Below are 20558 nucleotides of genomic sequence, written 5' to 3' on the forward strand. Positions count from 1 at the left end.
GTATCTAAAGAAATTTAACAGAAATCTATAAGACACTGTTAGTCTATCAAAGAGAGAAGAAAAGGCTACCAGATAATCGCAAATTCCATTCTATTCTTATAAAAATAAATCAACTGCTAAGCAAAGAAGAATTTTCAATAAAAAAAAAATAACAGTCTATAGCAATCATAAAATGATAAACAACATTAATTAGTCCAGACCAGCCGCTAGATAGCCTAATAAAGTAAAAGAAAATAATATCAAACACTTCTATGCCCAACCACAAACACCACCCCAATATGGGGATGAAATCAGATGATGCTAAAGTAATCATCTGATATCATATACAGATGATAATATTTCTATATCCTGCCTTGAAATCAGACAGTACTCATGTCGATAATATCTAATAGAATAGTCATCTGATCTCCTTCTTCCTATTAAACAATTTATTTAAATAAAAAGGAATGAGTATAATAAGCTTTGAGATAATCTCACCTAAACAATCCATTTATTACCGTCTTGGAACCCTAACTCAAAGCTTAGTATGAAAGAGAAGTATTAAATTTATAAGTACTGGACTATAAGCTTAATTTTGGAAATCCTTATCGAAATCTTCTCAAATTTTATTTCAAAGTACTCGTTATTCAGTTTTTTTTTATATATTTATCAAGACAAAGAAAAATGATTTTCTCATTTTAAAGCCATTGGACAGCAAATAGTGAGCAATAATAAACCTCGATCATGTGTTTGTGATCCATTTCCAATGAGCAACAATTACACATATCAATGGGCAGCAAGCGATGAATCATCAGCGGACAGCAATTATGTATTTGTGAAACAACCAATGGGCAGTAGTTTTACGCAAAATAATGGTCATACAAACAGTGAACTGTCAGTGGACAGCAATTATGTATTTGTGAAACAACCAATGGGCAGCAGTTTTACGCAAAATAATGGTCATACAAACAGTGAACTGTCAGCGGACAGCAATTATGTATTTGTGAAACAACCAATGGGCAGCAGTTTTACGCAAAATAATGGTCATACAAACAGTGAACTGTCAGTGGACAGCAATTATGTACTCTTATCTCAGTCTAACATCGCAACAGTTAAGTGCATGAAATAGAAAAGCAGTAACCAATCAAAACCAAGTATGAGCACATTATAGAATAAAAGCTGAAGTACTGTATAATTTCTAAAAGAGCATGTCATTTTTTATTATCCAATACAACATTGGATATTTACACAAAATCAAATCAGTAGAGTAATAACCATTTCAAACATTTGGAACAAATTAGTGAGAAAAGTTTTGAAACATTGCAACAGTTGTTGGCTGAACAGTAATAGTAGAGGATAATGACGCAGAGGAAGGAATCCTAGGGGGTCCAGGTGTTCTAGGAGTTCTTGGCATCCCAGGAGGCCGGAGAAATGACGAGGGAATCTGCATCCACATAGTGGATGGATGCAAATTAGGAGCTGCAAGTGAAATGGAAGAGCCTGAAATAGTATGGACAGGCAACAGGACAGATTGGGAAATAGATGATGTGGGAGGGGCATTGTTAGCTTCTTACTTACCAGTAGCTGAGGTGTTCGAGCTAGAGGAAACATCCTTCTGTGAGGCTTCCACTGGAGGAGGTAAGCTTTCACTAAGAGAAAAATCCAGCTGCAACAGACATGTGTCCTTTAGAACAGAGAAAGGTGACTGTTTGGGAGCTGGCTGGCATATTTTGGGCTGCTCCAGGAACAAATGGGTAAGGATGTCCAGACTGCCCTGGAACTGGAGGTTGCAAGGATGTGGCATTTGGTGGAATTAACTCCAAACCAGGAGCAGATGGAGATTGTCGAGAGTTTCCAGAGACCGCATTAATCTTAGGAACCATGCTATAAGAGAATGAAGGTGCAGGGACAACATATCCTGGGGTGCTAACAAATTTCGCTCGAACAGATTCTTGCAATGGTTCAATTGTAGCACCATTTGAATCCCTTGGAGTTGGTGGGTCTGTAACTGGAGCAGGGGAGGCAGTAACTGGCGTTGGAGGACTCATAGCTGGTCCTGAGATTGGTACCAGAGGGGTAACACCAGGTGCTGAAGGTTGAACCTCCTATGGTAACCACGCTGATGATGACATTATCTATCTGATTGTGAAACGGTGCCGAGGGCAAAAGAGAGACTTTGAGGTTCAACTTTCAAGTCATCACAACACAGGAAAGTATTTACAACCTTACAGGATAATTGAACGACAAAAATAAAAAAAACAGGAATAAGTTACTTCCCAATTATTTTTCTCGAAAGAAACCTAAACAGCTTTATGTAAGTACTATTAATATCACTAGCAAATGTATCAAAGCATATTCAGAATTTCTATAAATAAACACCACTGAACCTGTCCTGATTTTTATAAACAAATGTCAAGAAATCTACCGGGCATTTTATAGATAAGCACAAAGAAACCTGCTCTGAATTAATTATGAAATGTTTAACATTTTTAAAGTCAATTTGGCACAGGCTAGAAGATATATCTAAGGAAATGAAGTATAATTCAAAGAAACACAAATTAGGTAAACATAATGGCCACATTCTTTCTATAACTAACTATAATCTCATTAAGTAAAAAAAAAACCTCTGAAATTTTGTTGAAAATAAATTGTAAGAGAGTTGTGAGGCATATAAACTAGTTCATTCATCAATCAAATGAAATCATACATCACACAGATAAATCCTCATCAAAGAGAAATTTCCCTAAACTACAAGTAAATAAAATACAAGATAATGATACAACATTATTATAGAAGCTTTTAAATGATAAAAAATCCAAAATAAAAAAGAAATCATCTCAGATCTGAGACAAATGATGTCCCCATATCATTAAGCAAGTAGAAAACCGAGAAAATTTATGAACTAACCCGAATCAGAAGATTTGCAACCCAAATAATACTTCTTTCTGTGCTACTTCTCTTTGACTCTCCTTAAAAACTTCTTTGATCCTTTGCTAGTTGATTCTTTCCCTCTTACTGAGCTCTTAGACTTCACAAATCGATGGAATACTCTATTCTTCTTCTTAATGTACAGAGCTAGCTTCTTTCTTCTCTTTTTTTTTTAATCAAAGTAAGATCTTCAATATTCTCTAAAATTTCCGTCAATTACACAGAGCATCCAGATCTGTGAAGATCTATGTGCTCAGAATTTGATCGAAATTCTGCCGGAGATAATCGGAGAAGACGACTGGAAAACTAGGGTAAGAGATCAGTAGAATTCTGGCAAGAGATCGACCGGAATTCTAACTGGAGAGGATAGCAAATGGAATTGGGGAGGAAATTTGGGGAAAAATGAGGAAGAAAAACTCTCTCTCGCTGGAATTTCTATTTTTTCTTTTGGATCACAGATCCAATCTATTAGGCCCTAAGTTAAGGTTTCAAGAGGTATATCAAGGCTAAAAGAAAAAATAGCCGTAGCAAGCAATTGAAAGGTAGTCGGAGCTCCTGTAGATCCGATCGGAGAAGATGAACTCGGTTTTAGTTTGAACAAAGGATGTAAGCTCTTGTTGGGACAGCAGGGATAAGAGTAGGTGAGGCTGAAAGAAGAAGAGATGAAGAATACGATCGAAAGTTGCAGATCTTACCAGAACTCCGGTGGATCTGGCCGGAGACGATCGATCGGGGAAGAAGAAACAGCGAGATCTATTTTCTCTCACCGGGTTTCTCGCTCTCTCTCTCTAAAAACAGATTTTGTCTTTTTCTTTTTTTTTTGAAAAATGAGAGAAAATCGATATTTAAAGAAATTTCGTGAAATTGATAACGGCACTCCAAAAATGATGGGCGCGCGATTTTTTTTTAAGCGCGTGAAAAATTGATGATCGTGCGGTTTCGCTTGTCTTTTTCGGATTCGAAAAGACACTGTTCAGGATAAATGCACCCCCCTTCTCTGAACTTGACCTACGACTTTGCTCGACTCGTTTGCTAGGCAAACGCGCTCGGATTTCGACGAAATTTTGCAGGGACCTAGCTGAGACCCTAAGCTAGCCTAGGGTGAAGTTTGGGGTCCTAATTGATTGATTTGGTGGGCTTTTGCACAAAATTGGGTGGATTAGGGCACGGTCAAAATGGGGTGTCTACAGGTACGGAAAGCTGTCTTGGGCACATCTTCAAGTTTGATTCGCAACTGGTGATATCCTGCTCGGAGATCAATCTTGAGAATACACACGCCCCTTGCAACTAATCAAACAGATCATCTATCCGAGGTAGATGGTACTTATTCGTCACCGTCACTTTATTCAATTCTAGTAATCTATGCAAAGTCTCATACTGCCATCCTTCTTTTTCACAAACAAGACCGGTGCTCCTCATGGCGAAACACTGGGTCGCACAAAACCTTTTCTCCAGAAGCTCTTCTAATTATTCTTCCAACTCCCTCATTTCCACAGGAGCCATCCGGTGTGGGGCCATAGAAATAGGTGTCGTACCTGGCGCCAAATCCACAGTAAACTCCACCTCTCTATCTGGGCGTAGACGCGGAAGGTCTTCAGGAAAAACATCTAAAAATTCATTGACCACATGGATATCTTCAACTCTTACATCATTACTTTCAACTTTCACTACTGATGCTAGAAAGGCTTCACAGCCTTGTCTAAGCAAACGACATGCATGCATGGCAGACAGAATTACAGGGGTAGAGTGAGCTCCACTCCCTTCAAAACAGAATCTTTCTTCTCCAGGGATTTCAAAGTTCACTATTTTCTTATTACAGTCCACAAGGGCAGATGCCCTGATAGCCAATCCATACCCAGAATCACATCAAAATCGTAGAGATCTAAAAGTATCAAGTCTGCCACTAACTCCCTATCACAAATCCTGATAGGACACATTTTGCTGACACTATTTGCTAAAAGATCACTTCATACTGGTGTACTGACACACAAATCATGATCCAAGGGCATAACAGGTAATGAATGTAGCATAGCAAATGAGGAAGAAATAAATGAATGGGTAGCTCCGGAGTCAAATAACACATAAGCATACGAAGAAGCAACAAGTAGGGTACCTGAAACCACGGTGTCGACCGTCTGAGCATCCTGGTGAGTAAGAGCGTAAAAGCGACCAGGATTGCAAGGTCGATCAGTCCTCGGCTGTGCTGCAGGAAGTGCTGGAGCGGTATGATTTTGGATGGTCTGAGACTGAATCAGTTTGGTTTGAGCTGAAGGAGTTCTCTAGACTGACTGAGAGTCGCCCAATATCATAGGGCACTCTGTGATCTTGTGGCCCATCTCGCCACACTTAAAGTATGCACCTAAAGTCCACCTACATATTTCATGTTAGCCCAAGAGTTCAACAAGTTCTCCTAAACATTTGTTTTGATGATTAACAAACTCAATTTGTCATATATTGCTTGTTTATACTAATGCTTCTTGGTCGTTCAGTGATCATGTTTCAAGCACAAGCAATCCCAGGAATGTACCTCAAAGGGTTAATCATCTAGTGATCAAGACAAAGTCAAATACATGAAGAAAGTAATGGCAAAGCAAAATCAAGGCAAGATCCATGTTCCCCAAAGGCATAGTCAAATTGCAAGGATAAAGTGAACTCAAACAAGGTGATCGCTCCAAATGCTAAAGCTATGCACACGTGGATCAAAGGAGTTGATCGAAGCGAAGACAAAGCCTCATTGAAGTGCCAATAAAATGAAGATCAAAAGTATACTTAGAATGTGTAATGTTTCATAATGTGTATTTCATGTTCATGGCACAAAAAGAGGGCTAAAACAACACTAAAATGGACCATACGTTCATGTGTTTGCCATGGTGGTGTTCATACATTTTTGAACCCACTTGGCATCACAAATTACTTAAGAAAACCAAGTTCAGGAGGCCAAACCCAAATGCAAAACAGATTGCATTTAATGTTGCTCCAGGAGCCTCCACAGAACTCCGTGGGTTTTCACGGAGCTCCGTTTATGGAACTCCGTGGATCCTCACAGAGCTCCGTGGAGCACTCCGTCTGAACATTTTTTAGGCCCAACGGCTATGACAGAGCTCCGTGCTATGCCTCTATACTAGTAGTTAAAGACTCCCAAACAGTCATATTTGAGTCTCCACTATATATATGATGGTCTCGACCTCATTTGAGCTTTCTAACACCTTGCCTAACCATCTTGGATCATTGAATACATACCTTAGCATTAATATAGATCCTTAATCACTCTCACATCCTCTCTTTGTGCCTAATCTTGAAATACTTTTGTGAAACTCTAGGATTGATTTGTACTTTTCTTTTCTTGAGAGAAAGTGGGTGTTCGTTACTTGTAATCAACCTATCTAGAGGCAAGTGAACTAGTTCTTCATCTCTTCATTGTACTTGGCAACAAAGGGCGTCGTAGTTAAGACCCTTGGAGCTTAGAAGCTCGGATTGTACTTGGCGAAAGGAATGCCATATTTAAGTTCCTTGGAAGAAGATTCTAGTGGAATCCTCAAGGAGACAAACTTGAAAAGAGTGGAGTAGGTCTTGGGTTTAAGACCGAACCACTATAAAAATTTGAAAAGACACCCTTGGAGCTTCTCCTCTCTTTTCGGTAAGTGCTTAAACTCTTGTCTTTTGAATCTTATTCTTAATCTTTTTAATCAAACTAAAACTAGTGCAAACAAAGTTTTAAAATCCTTAAAATTTGAAAAGACACCCAATTCACCCCCCTCTTGGGTTGCTAACTGGAATTTCACTTGGTATCAGAGTTTAGGCTCTTACATAGGATTTCTCTTGGAAACCTACAAAGGAAAGATCCAAATGGCAACCTTTTCTCAAAGTAGTGAGGGGTAATATACTACTAGACCTCCCTTCTTCAATGGCTCAAATTACCCCTATGGAAAGCTAAGATGAAAGTATTTTTAAAATCTTTAGATTTTGAAGTATGGAGAAGCATTCAAAATTGATATAAAGAACCTAGTATTGACATGGACCTGTGGGATAACAATGAAAAGAAAGAATCCACCATTAATGCTTGAAATTCCAAGGGTGGTCCCGAGTACGGCAACTTATGAGGAGTGCGAAATTAGGTTGATAACAAGTTTTAATTCTTTTGAAAACTCAAACCCAATTTTAGAAATTAAGAGATCAACAATTAAATTTAAGTACGCAAGTTAAATCTAAAGTGCAAATGCAAAATAAAGAGCAAGAGTAAGAGAGATTGCACCCGAGATTTAAAGTGGTTTGGTCCTCCAAACGTGAGGCCTACTCCACTCCACCAACCAAACCCGTTGATGGCTTCACTATGTGATATTCTTAACTTCGGCGAAGATCGGTGCCGATTACAAATTCCAACCGCTTTTAACCTTGGTGGCGATCTTCACCACGGAGAGTAGGCTACGCTTCTCCGAACACTCGCCCAATACAAGTTCTTGAAAAGAAAGAAAGAACAAAAGCAATCCCTCACAAGGGTTTACAAGATGGTAGAAGATGTACAAATTGAGCCTATGATCCAAATCCTAATCTTTAGATGATGAGAGGCATAAACAAGTTTGATTCACTCTATGGATGTTCAAGAAGGTTTTTAGAGTGTTAGGATTGATGATTGTAATGTTTGGAATGCCCATATATATAGGAAAACCAAAATATGACCGTTCAATGGCATTGTGGTAATTCCAGCAAAATTCCCAACGGCCATTTTTCCGACCGTTGTAGTGTTCTCGGAGTTCCGAGAAAAAATCTCGGAGTTCCGAGAAAAAATCTCGGAGTTCCGGGAATTCAAACAGAAGATGAAAAAATATCACTGGACCATTTCTCGGAGTTCCGAGAATTTCTCTCGGAGTTCCGAGAAGCCTATAAAGAGCAGATTTTCACTTCATGTTTTTAGGCTTCCAACTTAACACCAAGTTGGGATTGCTATGAGAGTTCCAAGGTGTTGGAACACCACAAAGACAATCACATATAAATTTTGGGTGTGTGTTTATTTCCTTAGTTATGCCTCTTAAAATCTAAAACTAAGATTGGATTTTATACAATCTAAATTGACTTCGATCTTCAATGCGATTCATCAAGTCTTCATTTGTCTTGGATCTCTGATGTCTTTAGCCTTCATAAGCGGTCCAATGCGAGCTTCTTTGGCCTTAATCCAAGCAATGCTGTCTTTAAGCAATTATGATCTACAACTTAGACAATTAAACACATTAGTGATTATAAATCACTTGTGTATTGGAATCATCAAAATAAGATGGGAATTGCCAAGGTGGGAACCATTGGGCTTACAATCTCCCCCTTTTTGATGATGACAAGCACAAGAGATTTTCCAATAAAAGCATACATAGTTTTCTTACACTAGAATTCTCTCCCCCTTTGGCATCAATCAAAAAGATTGGGGTAAAAGAGAAACAAAGGGATGAGATATTCAATTTAAAGCTCCCCCTTTTTCAAGGAAAAAGACAAACCTAGAGCTCCCCCTATTGAAAAAACAATTTCAATACAAGAGGGGATAACTATAAAAAGATATTCAATTTTAAGCAAAAACCCCTAATCTAAGCACATATGAAGATGATCATATGGGGGCTTTGGGAACCCAAGATTTCTTGGTTCCACCATAATCCCTAATCTTAGATGCACATTGGAATTGGTAATGACCATTTATTCCACAAAAATGGCATCTAACATGAGGGTTAGACAAGCTAGTCCTATCATAAAATGCATGATTAGGTCTTCGACTAGCTTTCTTTAAGATTATGTCAATAATTTTATCACCATTTAAGAATCCATGGAGACATAATCTTAACCTTTCATTTTCATTATGAAGATGGGTTATTTGATTTAGAAAATCATTAAATTCATCTTCATAAGACTTGGAAGAGCTTGCCACATTTTGGAGTTTTGCAATTTGGCAAGTTTTCTCATCCAAACAACCCTTAAGGGTTTTAATCTCAAGTTTAAAATTTTCAAGTTGTGCTTGAGATTTGGAAGAAGATTCATTTTTCAAAAAATTAAGTTCATTTTCTAATTTTGAAATGGATTTCTTTTGAACTTTATTTTTAGAAATTTGAGAGTGCAAGGTTGAGCACAATTCATCATATGATATTTTTTCACTATCACTACTAGATGAATGACATGAAGGGTTAGAGTTTACCTCGTCTTCATGGGTGAGTGCCATGAAGCAAAGATCGTCTTTCTTTTCTTCCCCTTCGCTTGAACTCTTTCCCGAGGTGCTAGTAGCATCTCATCCGGCGGCAAGAGCTTTATGTTTCTTCCATTCCTTCTTTCCCTTGTATTTTGAGGAAGATGACTTGAGAAGTGGACAATCCGGTCTTTTGTGTCCGGCCTTCTTGCAATTATAGCACCTTATTCCTCCTTCTACTTCATTTTCTTCTTTCTTCTTCGTTTTATCCTTCTTATGTTTCTTTCTCCATAAGCTTTTAAACTTTCTCAAAGCTTCTTCTTCATCGCTATCCGCCTCGCTAGAGGATGATGAGTTTGCTCTGAAGGCTTTTAGAGCTAGAGATCGACTCTCTTTCTCTTTCTCTTTCGGCTTCTTCTCCTCTTGTCGGTTAGTGAGGAGCATCTCATGGGTGATGAGAGATCCTACAAGCTCCTCCATGGTTAGCGTCTTAAGATTCTTTGATTCTTGTATAGCGGTTACCTTTGGATCCCAATATGGAGGAAGAGACCTAAGCAACTTACTCACAAGCTCATCAGTAGGATAAGATTTACCAAGATTTGCTAATTCATTAGAAATTTTAGAAAAACGGGTATACATTTCGGAAATGCTTTCGTTTTGATCCATTCTAAACATTTCATATTTGCTCTTTAACAAGTTTATTTTGGAATCCTTAACTTGAGAAGTTCCCTCATGGGTAACGGCAAGTGTATCCCAAATAATCTTGGCGGAATCAAAAAGAGCAACTCGATTAAACTCCTCCGTAGATAAGGCGCAAAACAAAGAATTTATAGCTTTGTAATTTAAATTTGCAAGCCTTTTTTCTACCGTATTCCATTCTTCAAATGGTGTGAAAGGCAAAATGTATCCATTTTCAACAATATGCCAAAGTTCCACATCTATCGAAAGAAGATAGATGCGCATCCTTGTCTTCCAATGTCCATAGTTTGACCCATTAAAGAAGGGATGTCTAGTTGTGGAATGGCCCTCCGGAAGTCCGGTTCCATTTCTATCCGTCATTTCACAATTAGAAAGTTGCCAAAGATCTTATGATCTTTCCCTTGTTGAAATTTTTTAAAGAAAAAAAATTTTCCAAAGATTTATAGAAAAGAAAATCTTTTAAGAGCCTTTGCTCTGATACCAAGTGAAATTCTAAGGGTGGTCCCGAGTACGACAACTTATGAGGAGTGCGAAATTAGGTTGATAACAAGTTTTAATTCTTTTGAAAACTCAAACCCAATTTTAGAAATTAAGAGATCAACAATTAAATTCAAGTACGCAAGTTAAATCTAAAGTGCAAATGCAAAATAAAGAGCAAGAGTAAGAGAGATTGCACCCGAGATTTAAAGTGGTTCGGTCCTCCAAACGTGAGGCCTACTCCACTCCACCAACCAAACCCGTTGATGGCTTCACTATGTGATCTTCTTAACTTCGGCGAAGATCGGTGCCGATTACAAATTCCAACCGCCTTTAACCTTGGTGGCGATCTTCACCACGGAGAGTGGGCTACGCTTCTCCGAACACTCGCCCAATACAAGTTCTTGAAAAGAAAGAAAGAACAAAAATAATCCCTCACAAGGGTTTACAAGATGGTAGAAGATGTACAAATTGAGCCTATAATCCAAATCCTAATCTTTAGATGATGAGAGGCATAAACAAGTTTGATTCACTCTATGGATGTTCAAGAAGGTTTTTAGAGTGTTAGGATTGATGATTGTAATGTTTGGAATGCCCATATATATAGGAAAACTAAAATATGACCGTTCAATGGCATTGTGGTAATTCCAGCAAAATTCCCAACGGCCATTTTTCCGACCGTTTTGTAGTGTTCTCGGAGTTCTGAGAATATTTCTCGGAGTTCCGAGAAAAAATCTCGGAGTTCCGGGAATTCAAACAGAAGATGAAAAAATGTCACTGGACCATTTCTCGGAGTTCCGAGAATTTCTCTCAGAGTTCTGAGAAGCCTATGAAGAGCAGATTTTCACTTCATGTTTTTGGGCTTCCAACTTAACACCAAGTTGGGATTGCTATGAGGGTTCCAAGGTGTTGGAACACCACAAAGACAATCACATATAAATTTTGGGTGTGTGTTTATTTTCTTAGTTATGCCTCTTAAAATCTAAAACTAAGATTGGATTTTATACAATCTAAATTGACTTCGATCTTCAATGCGATTCATCAAGTCTTCATTTGTCTTGGATCTTCGATGTCTTTGGCTTTCATAAGCGGTCCAATGCGAGCTTCTTTGGCCTTAATCCAAGCAATGATGTCTTTAAGCAATTATGATCTACAACTTAGACAATCAAACACATTAGTGATTATAAATCACTTGTGTATTGGAATCATCAAAATAAGATGGGAATTGCCAAGGTGGGAACCATTGAGCTTACAATGCTAAAGCCATGAATTCCTTGATTTGTGCCTTATCTCTCAAGGACTTCAACCGAGTTTCTACTCTTGAAACCGCTAAAGAGATTTGATATATGCTAGAAGTAGCTCATGAAGGGACAAATTAAGTCAAGGAGTCAAAGATGAATCTTCTCTTTAGAGAGTATGAACTCTTCATGATGGACCCTAATGAAACTACTGACGAAATACAAATTAGGTTCACAAACATAACCAATGGTTTGAAATCCTTAGGTAAACAAATGTCCAACAAGGAATTAGTTACTAAAATACTTAAGTCACTACCTAAAGATTGGGATCCTAAGGTCACCGCCATTGAAGAAGCAAAAGATGTATAAAAAATGGGCATAGAGGACTTAATAGGATCTTTGATAACTTTTGAAATGGTTTTAAAATGAAGAGAAACACTAAACAAACAAAAAGAAGATACTAAAAAGAAATGAATAGCTTTCAAAGCAAGAGTTGAAAGTGAAGAAGAGAGTCAAGAATATATACAAGATGATGATCTTGCTCTCTTGGTACAAGTACAAGAAAGGAGGCAACTCAAGCCAAGGAAGAAATAGACCTTCAAGCAAAGAGGAGATGAGATGCTACAATTGCAAAAAGATTGGACACATAAGTCCAAATTGCCCACTCAACAAGAATGATGACAAAAACAAATAAAATAGAAGAAATGGCAAGAAGGCTTTGTGTGCGGCGGCTTGGGACGAAGGAAGTGCCTCATCCGGAAATGAGTCAAGTGGAAAAGATGGAAATGACCTTTGCTTCATGGGACTAGCCGAGGTGACAAATGTGTAAGCCCAAGGGTTCCCATGGGTTTAATCATTCACCGTTACCGTCTTGTTTTGATGCTAGCAAATCCAAATTGATTAGTCTTTATGGACTAATGTGTTGCTTTGTAGTGTTGTGCTTTAGATCGAAACTTTACATGTCATATCGCCATTACACAACACAACTCAACACATGGCTTGCTGATCAACATGCACAAAGGAACCAAAGAGCTTGCACATACATTGGAGACATTATCCTTGGAAGATGTTCAAGTTAAGAGGTCAAGACAAAGATCTCACAAGCATGCCTTGCAAGTGCCAGTAGAAGCTTGGAAATGAACCAGCATTGGTGACCACCTCGTGGACCATTAAAGATGTTCAAAGAATAAAGGAAGTCATAAAGCCCAAAGAAAGTCGAAGAGTTCTCTCTCAAGTTGAAGATGTCCAAGAAAGTGCCAAGGAGCGAAGACATTCTAAGAAGACTCAAGGTTCTATATTTTTATATTGTATTGGACTCCTCTTGCTTAAATGTATTTGCACTTTTAAAAGATTTTCAAAATGGTTTTCATAAATAAATTTAACATCTTTGGATCTACACTCCACAAAATGTATTTAAAAACCTTGGACAAAAGCCCAAAGACCATGGCCCTAAGCCCTAAAATTTTAACATTTAAAATTGAAATTTCAAGCAGGGCCGGTCGATCGGGGTATCCCGGGCGACCGTGGTAAGGTGGCTGGAAATCCAGGACCTACCAAAATTTAGCGGGCCGGTCGACCGGGTCCTCCCGGGTGACCGCGGATATGATTCTGAAAAGTCAGAAACAATCCAGCATGGTTGGGCCGGTCAACCGCTATAGATCCGGTCGACCGCGGATAGGTATCTGGACCAAAAATATAAAGTCCAGGAAGCCCTATCCGGGCGACCGCGATAGGCTCGGTCGACCGCGGCGGTAAGAAATTTAAAAATAAAAATAGGCGTCGGTGTGGAAAAAAAGTCATTGGAGCTCAAACGGCTAGTTCTTTCTTAGCCTGTTATTTACGATTTTGCCCCCAAACGGTCATATCTTTATATGGGCTATTTATACCCTATCAATGACCAACTAAATAACCTTTTGGAAGATCTTTTTCAAATCTCTTTAAGCTTACACTTTCAAATCTAAGGTTTTTAGTTTACCCTCTTCTATGCTTTGATTTTGCAAATTTATATCGGGAGTTGTACATCGGGAAACAACGAGACATCTTGAAAAGAAAGTCTTGTCGATCCCTGAACTGTGATAAGTTTGAGATCTTGACTGACCTTGGTAAACTTATCTTCCCATTGTTTCAGAATCTGGGGAAAATGATGGTTCTCATCTACATATTGTTCTCCCAAGAACGGGTTTGGAGGCTGAGTTGTAGACTAGTTAGTGGGCTGAACTGGTATGGTTTCTTGAACAGGAGTGAAATTCGATGTGAGTCTCAGTTTGGCAACCTAGAGGGGGTGAATAGATTGTTTAGAAAACTTTTGCTTTTTAAAAACTTATGCTTTTTAAAAGCTTTTACCAAAACACCCTAGTTGTATCCCTTCCTAATTAAGTACAATTAGTTGAGCTAAAAACAAATGCCAATTTTTCAAGCTCAAAACACAAGTTATTTAACAAACTTAATTAACAAGATTGATGGCTTAATAAGCAAGGTTAAGATATTTAGGTTCACTTGGTGGATGATTAAAGATTACAAATATAATGCTAATCCCACAACAAGATAAAGGAATAAGATGAATGGTTTCGTTTAGGCCTTTTATCAGACAATTGGTGGAACCCTAGTTGATCTACTCTCTTTAGTTCCTTTGACAAACACTTTGTGGATGGTTCATACAAGTAAAACAAAATAAAGAATAAACACCATAGCAAGATAATGTAAAATGAGAGAAAGAAAATACACACAAGATTTATAGTGGTTCGGCCTTCAAACCCAAGGCCTACGTCTACTTTTCTTGAGGATGCACTCAAGGATATCCACTATTTGAAGACTACACTACATCCGGCTCCAAGGCTCTTTACAACCGAACGGATTTAATGTAGGATGCCCTTGCCACCTTTACAATCCAAAGGGAATTAAATACGGATGCCCTTTCCACCAATCAACCGAATGGAATTAAAAATGGATGCCCTTGCCACCAATACAAATTGAAGAAGAAAATAGCTTTGCCTCTAAGTAGGCTAAAATGCAAATTGAAGCTTCTAAGATACTCTCAAAGAGAATACAAATAAAGCCTAAACCAATCTCAAAAGATTTTTCCTAATCAAGCACAATGAGGTTAGTCAGAGATTTTACCCAAAAATAGTTGCAAATGAATTTCTATGATGTCTTAAGGTTGGAACATGTTCATCATCAAGTTTTAGGTTCATACAATGTATATATATATATAGCTCCAACTCAGTATGACCGTTTTGGGGGTATTTCGATCATTTTCGGGTCAAAAAACTACTAGTCGTTGGACCCCCAACGGCTATATTTTATTTAGTCCAGATTGTTTTCTCGGAGTTCCTAGCTCGGAGCTTCAAGAATAATTCTCGCAATTCCGAGTAGGCCATTTTCAGCATGATTTCCTATTTTGCAAAATTCATAACCCACTCGTTTCTTATCGAATTTTGACGCTCTTACACTTGATTTGAATGGAAATGATGAGATCTTTCTGTTAAAAATATTTTCAAAAATATTTGAAAAAATTTTAAACATGTTTTGATAGGATTTAGTTGCTGGTCTAGGTTGGCCTTCGGAACTCGGTTTTTGTTCAAATGTGATGGAATGCCATATGGGTCCCAACATGTTGGTACACCACCATGGCCATTCACTTATCCATTTAAGTCATTCTTTAAGCTTATTGGTCTCTTTGAAAAAAATATTTTTGGGGTTTTAAGATGTGCCTTGATTAGAGAAAACACAAGAGAGATAAGTGATACAATCTACCCTTTTTACCACTCTCTTGAATGAACTCTTGAGATAGTCATTGCTTGATCTTCTCTTTGAGTGCATGGCTTGCTTTAGGATCTTCAAGGTATAGCTTCTTTGCTTGACACCTTCTAAGGATGATGCCACCATTTGGTTCAAGCTCATTTGCAAGTTGTTGATCTACAAGCTTTGGCCTTCATTGATTTTTCTTTGTTTGTTCAATGCTTTGAGATGACTAATTTTGAGCTTTTCCTTTGTTGATCCTCCCAAGGTATGATTGATCCAAGTATGCTTTAGCTTCTTTGCATTATGTTTAGTCAATCTTCAAGCATAGGCCATCAATGGTGTGTGCTAGCATATATTGAACTGTGAATTACCTGTCTATAGCACAACACTCAAGGCAAACGATTAGTCCATAAACGACTAATCAATTTGAGTTTGTTAATCATCAAAATAAGGTGATTGAATGAACCCATGAGAACTCTTGGGCTAACAATCTCCCCATTTTTTATGATGACAAACTAAATTGATTAAAGAGGTGGGAGGAACCTCTTATGAGGATTAGATAAATAATATAAGCATAACTACTCCCCCTCACCATATGTATCATGCAAGAAATAGAGTAAATGTAAAGTTTAGCATGATACATATGAATTATCATGGCATAAGTTAGATTTACCAAATTATAGTATAGAATACATATGAGTTATAGCCATCTAATTAATTTTATAATTCTCCCCCTTTTGGCATAAGCAAAAATGAAGGATTAACAGTTAGAACAATACAAAGCATGAAAGATATTCAATGAATATAGATGCTCCCCTTAATTCTTATCATGAATACAAGGTATAGATGACATGATAAGAGCATAACAGAATAGAAACAAGATACCAAATGTAAATCAAGTCTATGTTGGAGAAAAAGCAAATAGACATTACATTTTAGCTCAAATTTGTAGGGTATATGAATAAAATTAAAAATTGAATAACCATATGACCCGTAATTAATTTCATAAGAATAATATGGCAATATAAAGCTCATGTTATACTTATCATGAAGGAAATAGAGTAAATATAAAGTTTAGCATGATAAGCCCCCGCCCCTTTTGTTAAGATATGAAAATTTAAGGATAATAAGTGGGGAATGTAAAAATGGACAATGCAAACATAAAATTATAGTCCATATGAACATAAAGATATCAAAATTAGCTCTCCCCCTAAAAATTTGTCATTGGCCATAGATGAAACCTATGAGGTAAGGCATGAAAAGGCATAATAGGCCAAAAATATAAAAGTGAATATATAGCCAATAAAACTTATCATGAGTATATAGAATAAATCACTTTACAAGCACATGATAAGGAGATCTTTTCATAGGGAATAGGATAGACAACTATAAGAAGGTCCTATAAAAGAGATTCTAGAGCTCTATCTTGGATAGAAGAGAATACTTATCCTTGGAACATATGATATCAAATTTAAGATATAATCATATTGATTATCCAAGATAAGTATGAAGCCTAAGAAGATATGACACTAAGGTCCTAGGCTATGGGCTTTTTGTCTATACCAAAAGAAAATTGTAAATGATACCAAAATAAGAGCACAAGACAAGCCCAATCTAACATATATGGAGCAATCATGTTCCAAATGAGTATACTTATCATATAATAAATGATATACACATTAAACATCATATGATAAGTCCTTAAGGACAAGATTTAACTATAAGCTCCCCCTTTGAAAATGAATCATACAATGTATGACTCCAAAGGGTTGTCCACAAATAGACTCCAAGGAATTTTAGATATATTTACCAAAAGATAACACATTAGACTCAACCCTTGGGCTACAATGACACTTACACTTTAAGTGTCGGTTTATCATGATTAAATGATAGCCATAATCTAGTTCCACATGATAAACAAGCATAGCACAAAAGATATGAAAGTTTTGGCTCATGCTCCCCCTAAGTGTGATATCATATTTTACAATTCAAATATACTTTCCTAAATATGTAACATACAAGCAAGCCAGGGAGATCACACAAATACATATATCTATCCATGATTGAGATGTTGGCATAAGGCCAAATGATTAAGTGTTTTAATTTAAGGTGATGGTATCGTTCCTTCAAAAGAAGGCATGAGCACCGACTGAATAGCTTTTAACATTAAGGTTTGACATCTCATACATGTAGATAATACCAATCAATGTGTGATAAGTACATATAGAGTGCTACATAATATAATTAATATCAACACACCAAGGATATGAAATATAGTCCTCTTGTAGTCATTTAACTTCAACTCTTTCATTTTAAACTCCCTCTTGACAACAAACCCAAACTTTGAAGCCTCGCTAAGTTCAAAATCAATCATTTTGAAATTTTAAATCTTATAGTTTTGATTTTGAATCTTATAGTTTTCAAAGATATATGTAAAATTTGTAAAGTCGAATTGGCAGCAAAAGGAGATTGAGATTCTCGACTTGTCGGACTTTTAAAGGATAAAAACTAGAGGGATGATATATGCAAGGGCACTCTTTATGCAAGGGCCAGAGAAGGGCTGTTGAATAGATTCACATCATTAAGCGCAAGCAAATTCAGTTTCTCAACCGACTTGAAAAACCATGTGGATCTATTCAAGGGCCCTTCTCTGGCCCTTGCATAGAGAGAGCCCTTGCATCTATTATTCCTCTAAAAATTAAAGAAGTGTAGAATCAAGATCGGTTGTTACGGTAAAAATAATAGATGGAGTCACGTGGCCCTAAACATCCATTTTTTGTTAGTGTTCCTCACGTATTAGGGGTGCAACTCGGGTCGGGTTGAAGCCAACCCGAACCCGACCAGAGCAACCATTTGCTCAACCCGAACCCGAACCTGTCCCAAGTTCCAACATGACAAGGTTCAACCCGACCCGACCCGAGGAACCCTTTTGCCAACCTGAACCCGACCCAACCCGACCCAACCTGAGTTCAACCCGACCCAACCCGAGATTTTAAGTTTAAAAATAAAAATAAAAAATTAATAATGTCAGGTTCACTCGCGTTGGGTTGCCCAAGCCCTCAACCCGAACTCAACCCAGGTTGAGAAAACCCAACCCTGAATTCAACCCAACCCGACTTTTTCCGGGTTGAACCCATCGGGTTCGGGTTGAGCCCGCCTGAGTTGCACCCATATCACGTACGAATCTAGAAGGTTAATAAGATAAGTATTATCAAGAAGAACATTTCTTGTTGTAACCATATAAAGATGGGTATCAATTGACAATATTTGGGCACAATAGCTGATCTATATAGTAAGTCTAAAATTATTTCTGATCTCTGACTTAGTTGTAGCCACAAAATTCGATGGAGTGTCCTTAGATCTGAATGTAAGGTGCTAAAGTACAAAAATACCCTTCATATTTTTATTTTTATTTTTAAATTGTGTTTATTCATGAAGGGCTGTTTCGTAACATTTAGAAAATATTACTCAGAGCACGAAACAGCATTTTCATTTCTTGCTTTCCATGATGATATTCACGCGATCATATTTTAATAATGGGAAGAATTGTTGGATATGTTATAATAAGATAGAGAGCTTTTTGGGAATCGTAAGAGCCTTTGGTAGCTGATTAGGGCTAACCGTATCGTGATGTGAGACATAGTAAATAGTAAGTCACAAATTTGTTTTATTAGCTCCGTTTGGATTGCAGGGAAAAAAATTTCTGGGGAAAAAAATTTTGCACGGATTTTTTTCTTATTTCAAGAGGGAACTGATAAATTAAAGGGTATCAGATATTTGGGATGTGCTAGGGAATTTTGCTGAAAGGCATTTTGCAGCCGTTTTTTGCATGAAAGAACAGCCATACAGGTTCACTTTTGGGCAAATTTTGTCTTATTCATTTCATGCATCTGAGGTGGTTGTTCTCTAATGCAATAGTCAGCCACCATACCATGTTTTGATAATTGCACTAACTCATCTTGCCTTTTTTTTTAATGGTAAAGAATTAACTCATCTCATCTTTTATTACTTAAGCAGCTTTCAAAAGTTATTTCAGTTGTCAAAAGGCTCTTAGAAGCCAAATTAAAAGAAAAAAAAAGAAAAGACAAGGTTATTCCAGTATTTTGTTGGAAAATACAATGGAGCCTACTTCAAAGGATGATCCAAACAGTTCATTCATTGGGCAAACAGCATAAATATGCCATATACGGTAGATCATCTCCATAGGATGGCGATCTTAACCCTCTGATCTCGGCCTAGTTGAAGTGACACAATAAATGAATGGTTTGGATCATCCTTTGAAACCTGTCTGACTGTACTTGTCAAAAAATATTGGACTTCACGTGCACTCATCACAAATCCATTCATTCTTCCGATGTGGGATCTTTGCTTTCACGTGGAACCCCCAACAATCTCTTCCTCCGCTTGGAAGCACAGTGGACAATCTCGGCCCTCCACGCAACAGGAACTTGGGAACTACGAGATCTTCCTCAAAGGATTTTTCTATCCTTCGAGGCATACCGGGGGTTACCGAGATCTATTTGGTATTGTTTGCTTGGAGTAGTTTCTGGTTCCAGATTTCTAGCTACAGGCTCTAATACCATTTGTAGGGAATTTAATTTCACGTGGAACCCCCAACAATCTCTTCTTCCACTTGGAAGCACCGTGGACAATCTCGGCCCTCCACGCAGCAGGAACCTCTTCCTCCACTTGGAAGCACCATGGACAATCTCGGCCCTCCACATAGCAGGAACTTGGGAACTACTTGATTGTGTAAGCAAATTCGGCATTATGGACAATGCCTTGCCAATTCGCTTCAGCTCCCTCATTTCCTCCCTAAAAAGGAAATCAAATTCTGTTCCTGGAAGCCTCCGGAGACTGGTTCAATTAAGCTGAACGCGGATGCTTCTCTCACCACCAGTGGCGCCGGGCTTGGGGGTCTGATCCGAGGTTCTCTGGGAGAGATCCTCACAGCTTTCTCCGTTTCTACAGACATGGCTGCTATTCAAGAATTGGAAATTGATGCTATTCTCGTAGGATCAAGATTAGCCACTGACTATGGATTTCGCAATATTTGGGTCGAAACTGATTCTCTTCTCGTGATTCAAGTCATATCTAGCCAAATCAAATGCCCCTGGAGGAAGAAACAAGCCCTTTACAACATCCATTGCTTGATGTCCAAGATAGACCACTGGAAAATTACCCACGTCTGGAGGGAGGCAAATCGTGGAGCTGATTTCCTATCCAAGATAGATTGTCCAATCAAGGGAGGCAATATTCCAGTCCATCTTCTCCCTCAAGCCCGTCTGGACATTGCTGAGGAAGACTTTTCGGGAACCCTTTATCCTCGGATGAAATGA

At 37.9% G+C, this 20558-nt stretch overlaps 1 protein-coding gene across 1 annotated transcript; it reads left to right on the plus strand.

Annotated features, from left to right (window-relative positions):
* The first annotated feature begins 20192 nt into the window (after window positions 1–20192).
* On the plus strand, window positions 20193–20558 carry LOC143869880 (uncharacterized). The gene has a single exon (XM_077376439.1). It carries the CDS (start codon window positions 20193–20195, stop codon window positions 20556–20558), a length of 366 nt encoding a protein of 121 aa, XP_077232554.1.

The sequence above is a fragment of the Tasmannia lanceolata genome, unplaced genomic scaffold (assembly GCF_043159265.1).
Source record: "Tasmannia lanceolata isolate RefF3 unplaced genomic scaffold, GAP_Taslan_0.1 ptg000003l, whole genome shotgun sequence".
Classification (NCBI taxonomy): Eukaryota; Viridiplantae; Streptophyta; class Magnoliopsida; order Canellales; family Winteraceae; genus Tasmannia; species Tasmannia lanceolata.

Coding starts and splice junctions, on each gene's coding strand:
- LOC143869880 (XM_077376439.1), top strand. CDS start 20,193: ATGGCTGCTATTCAAGAATTGGAAATTGATGCTATTCTCGTAGGATCA.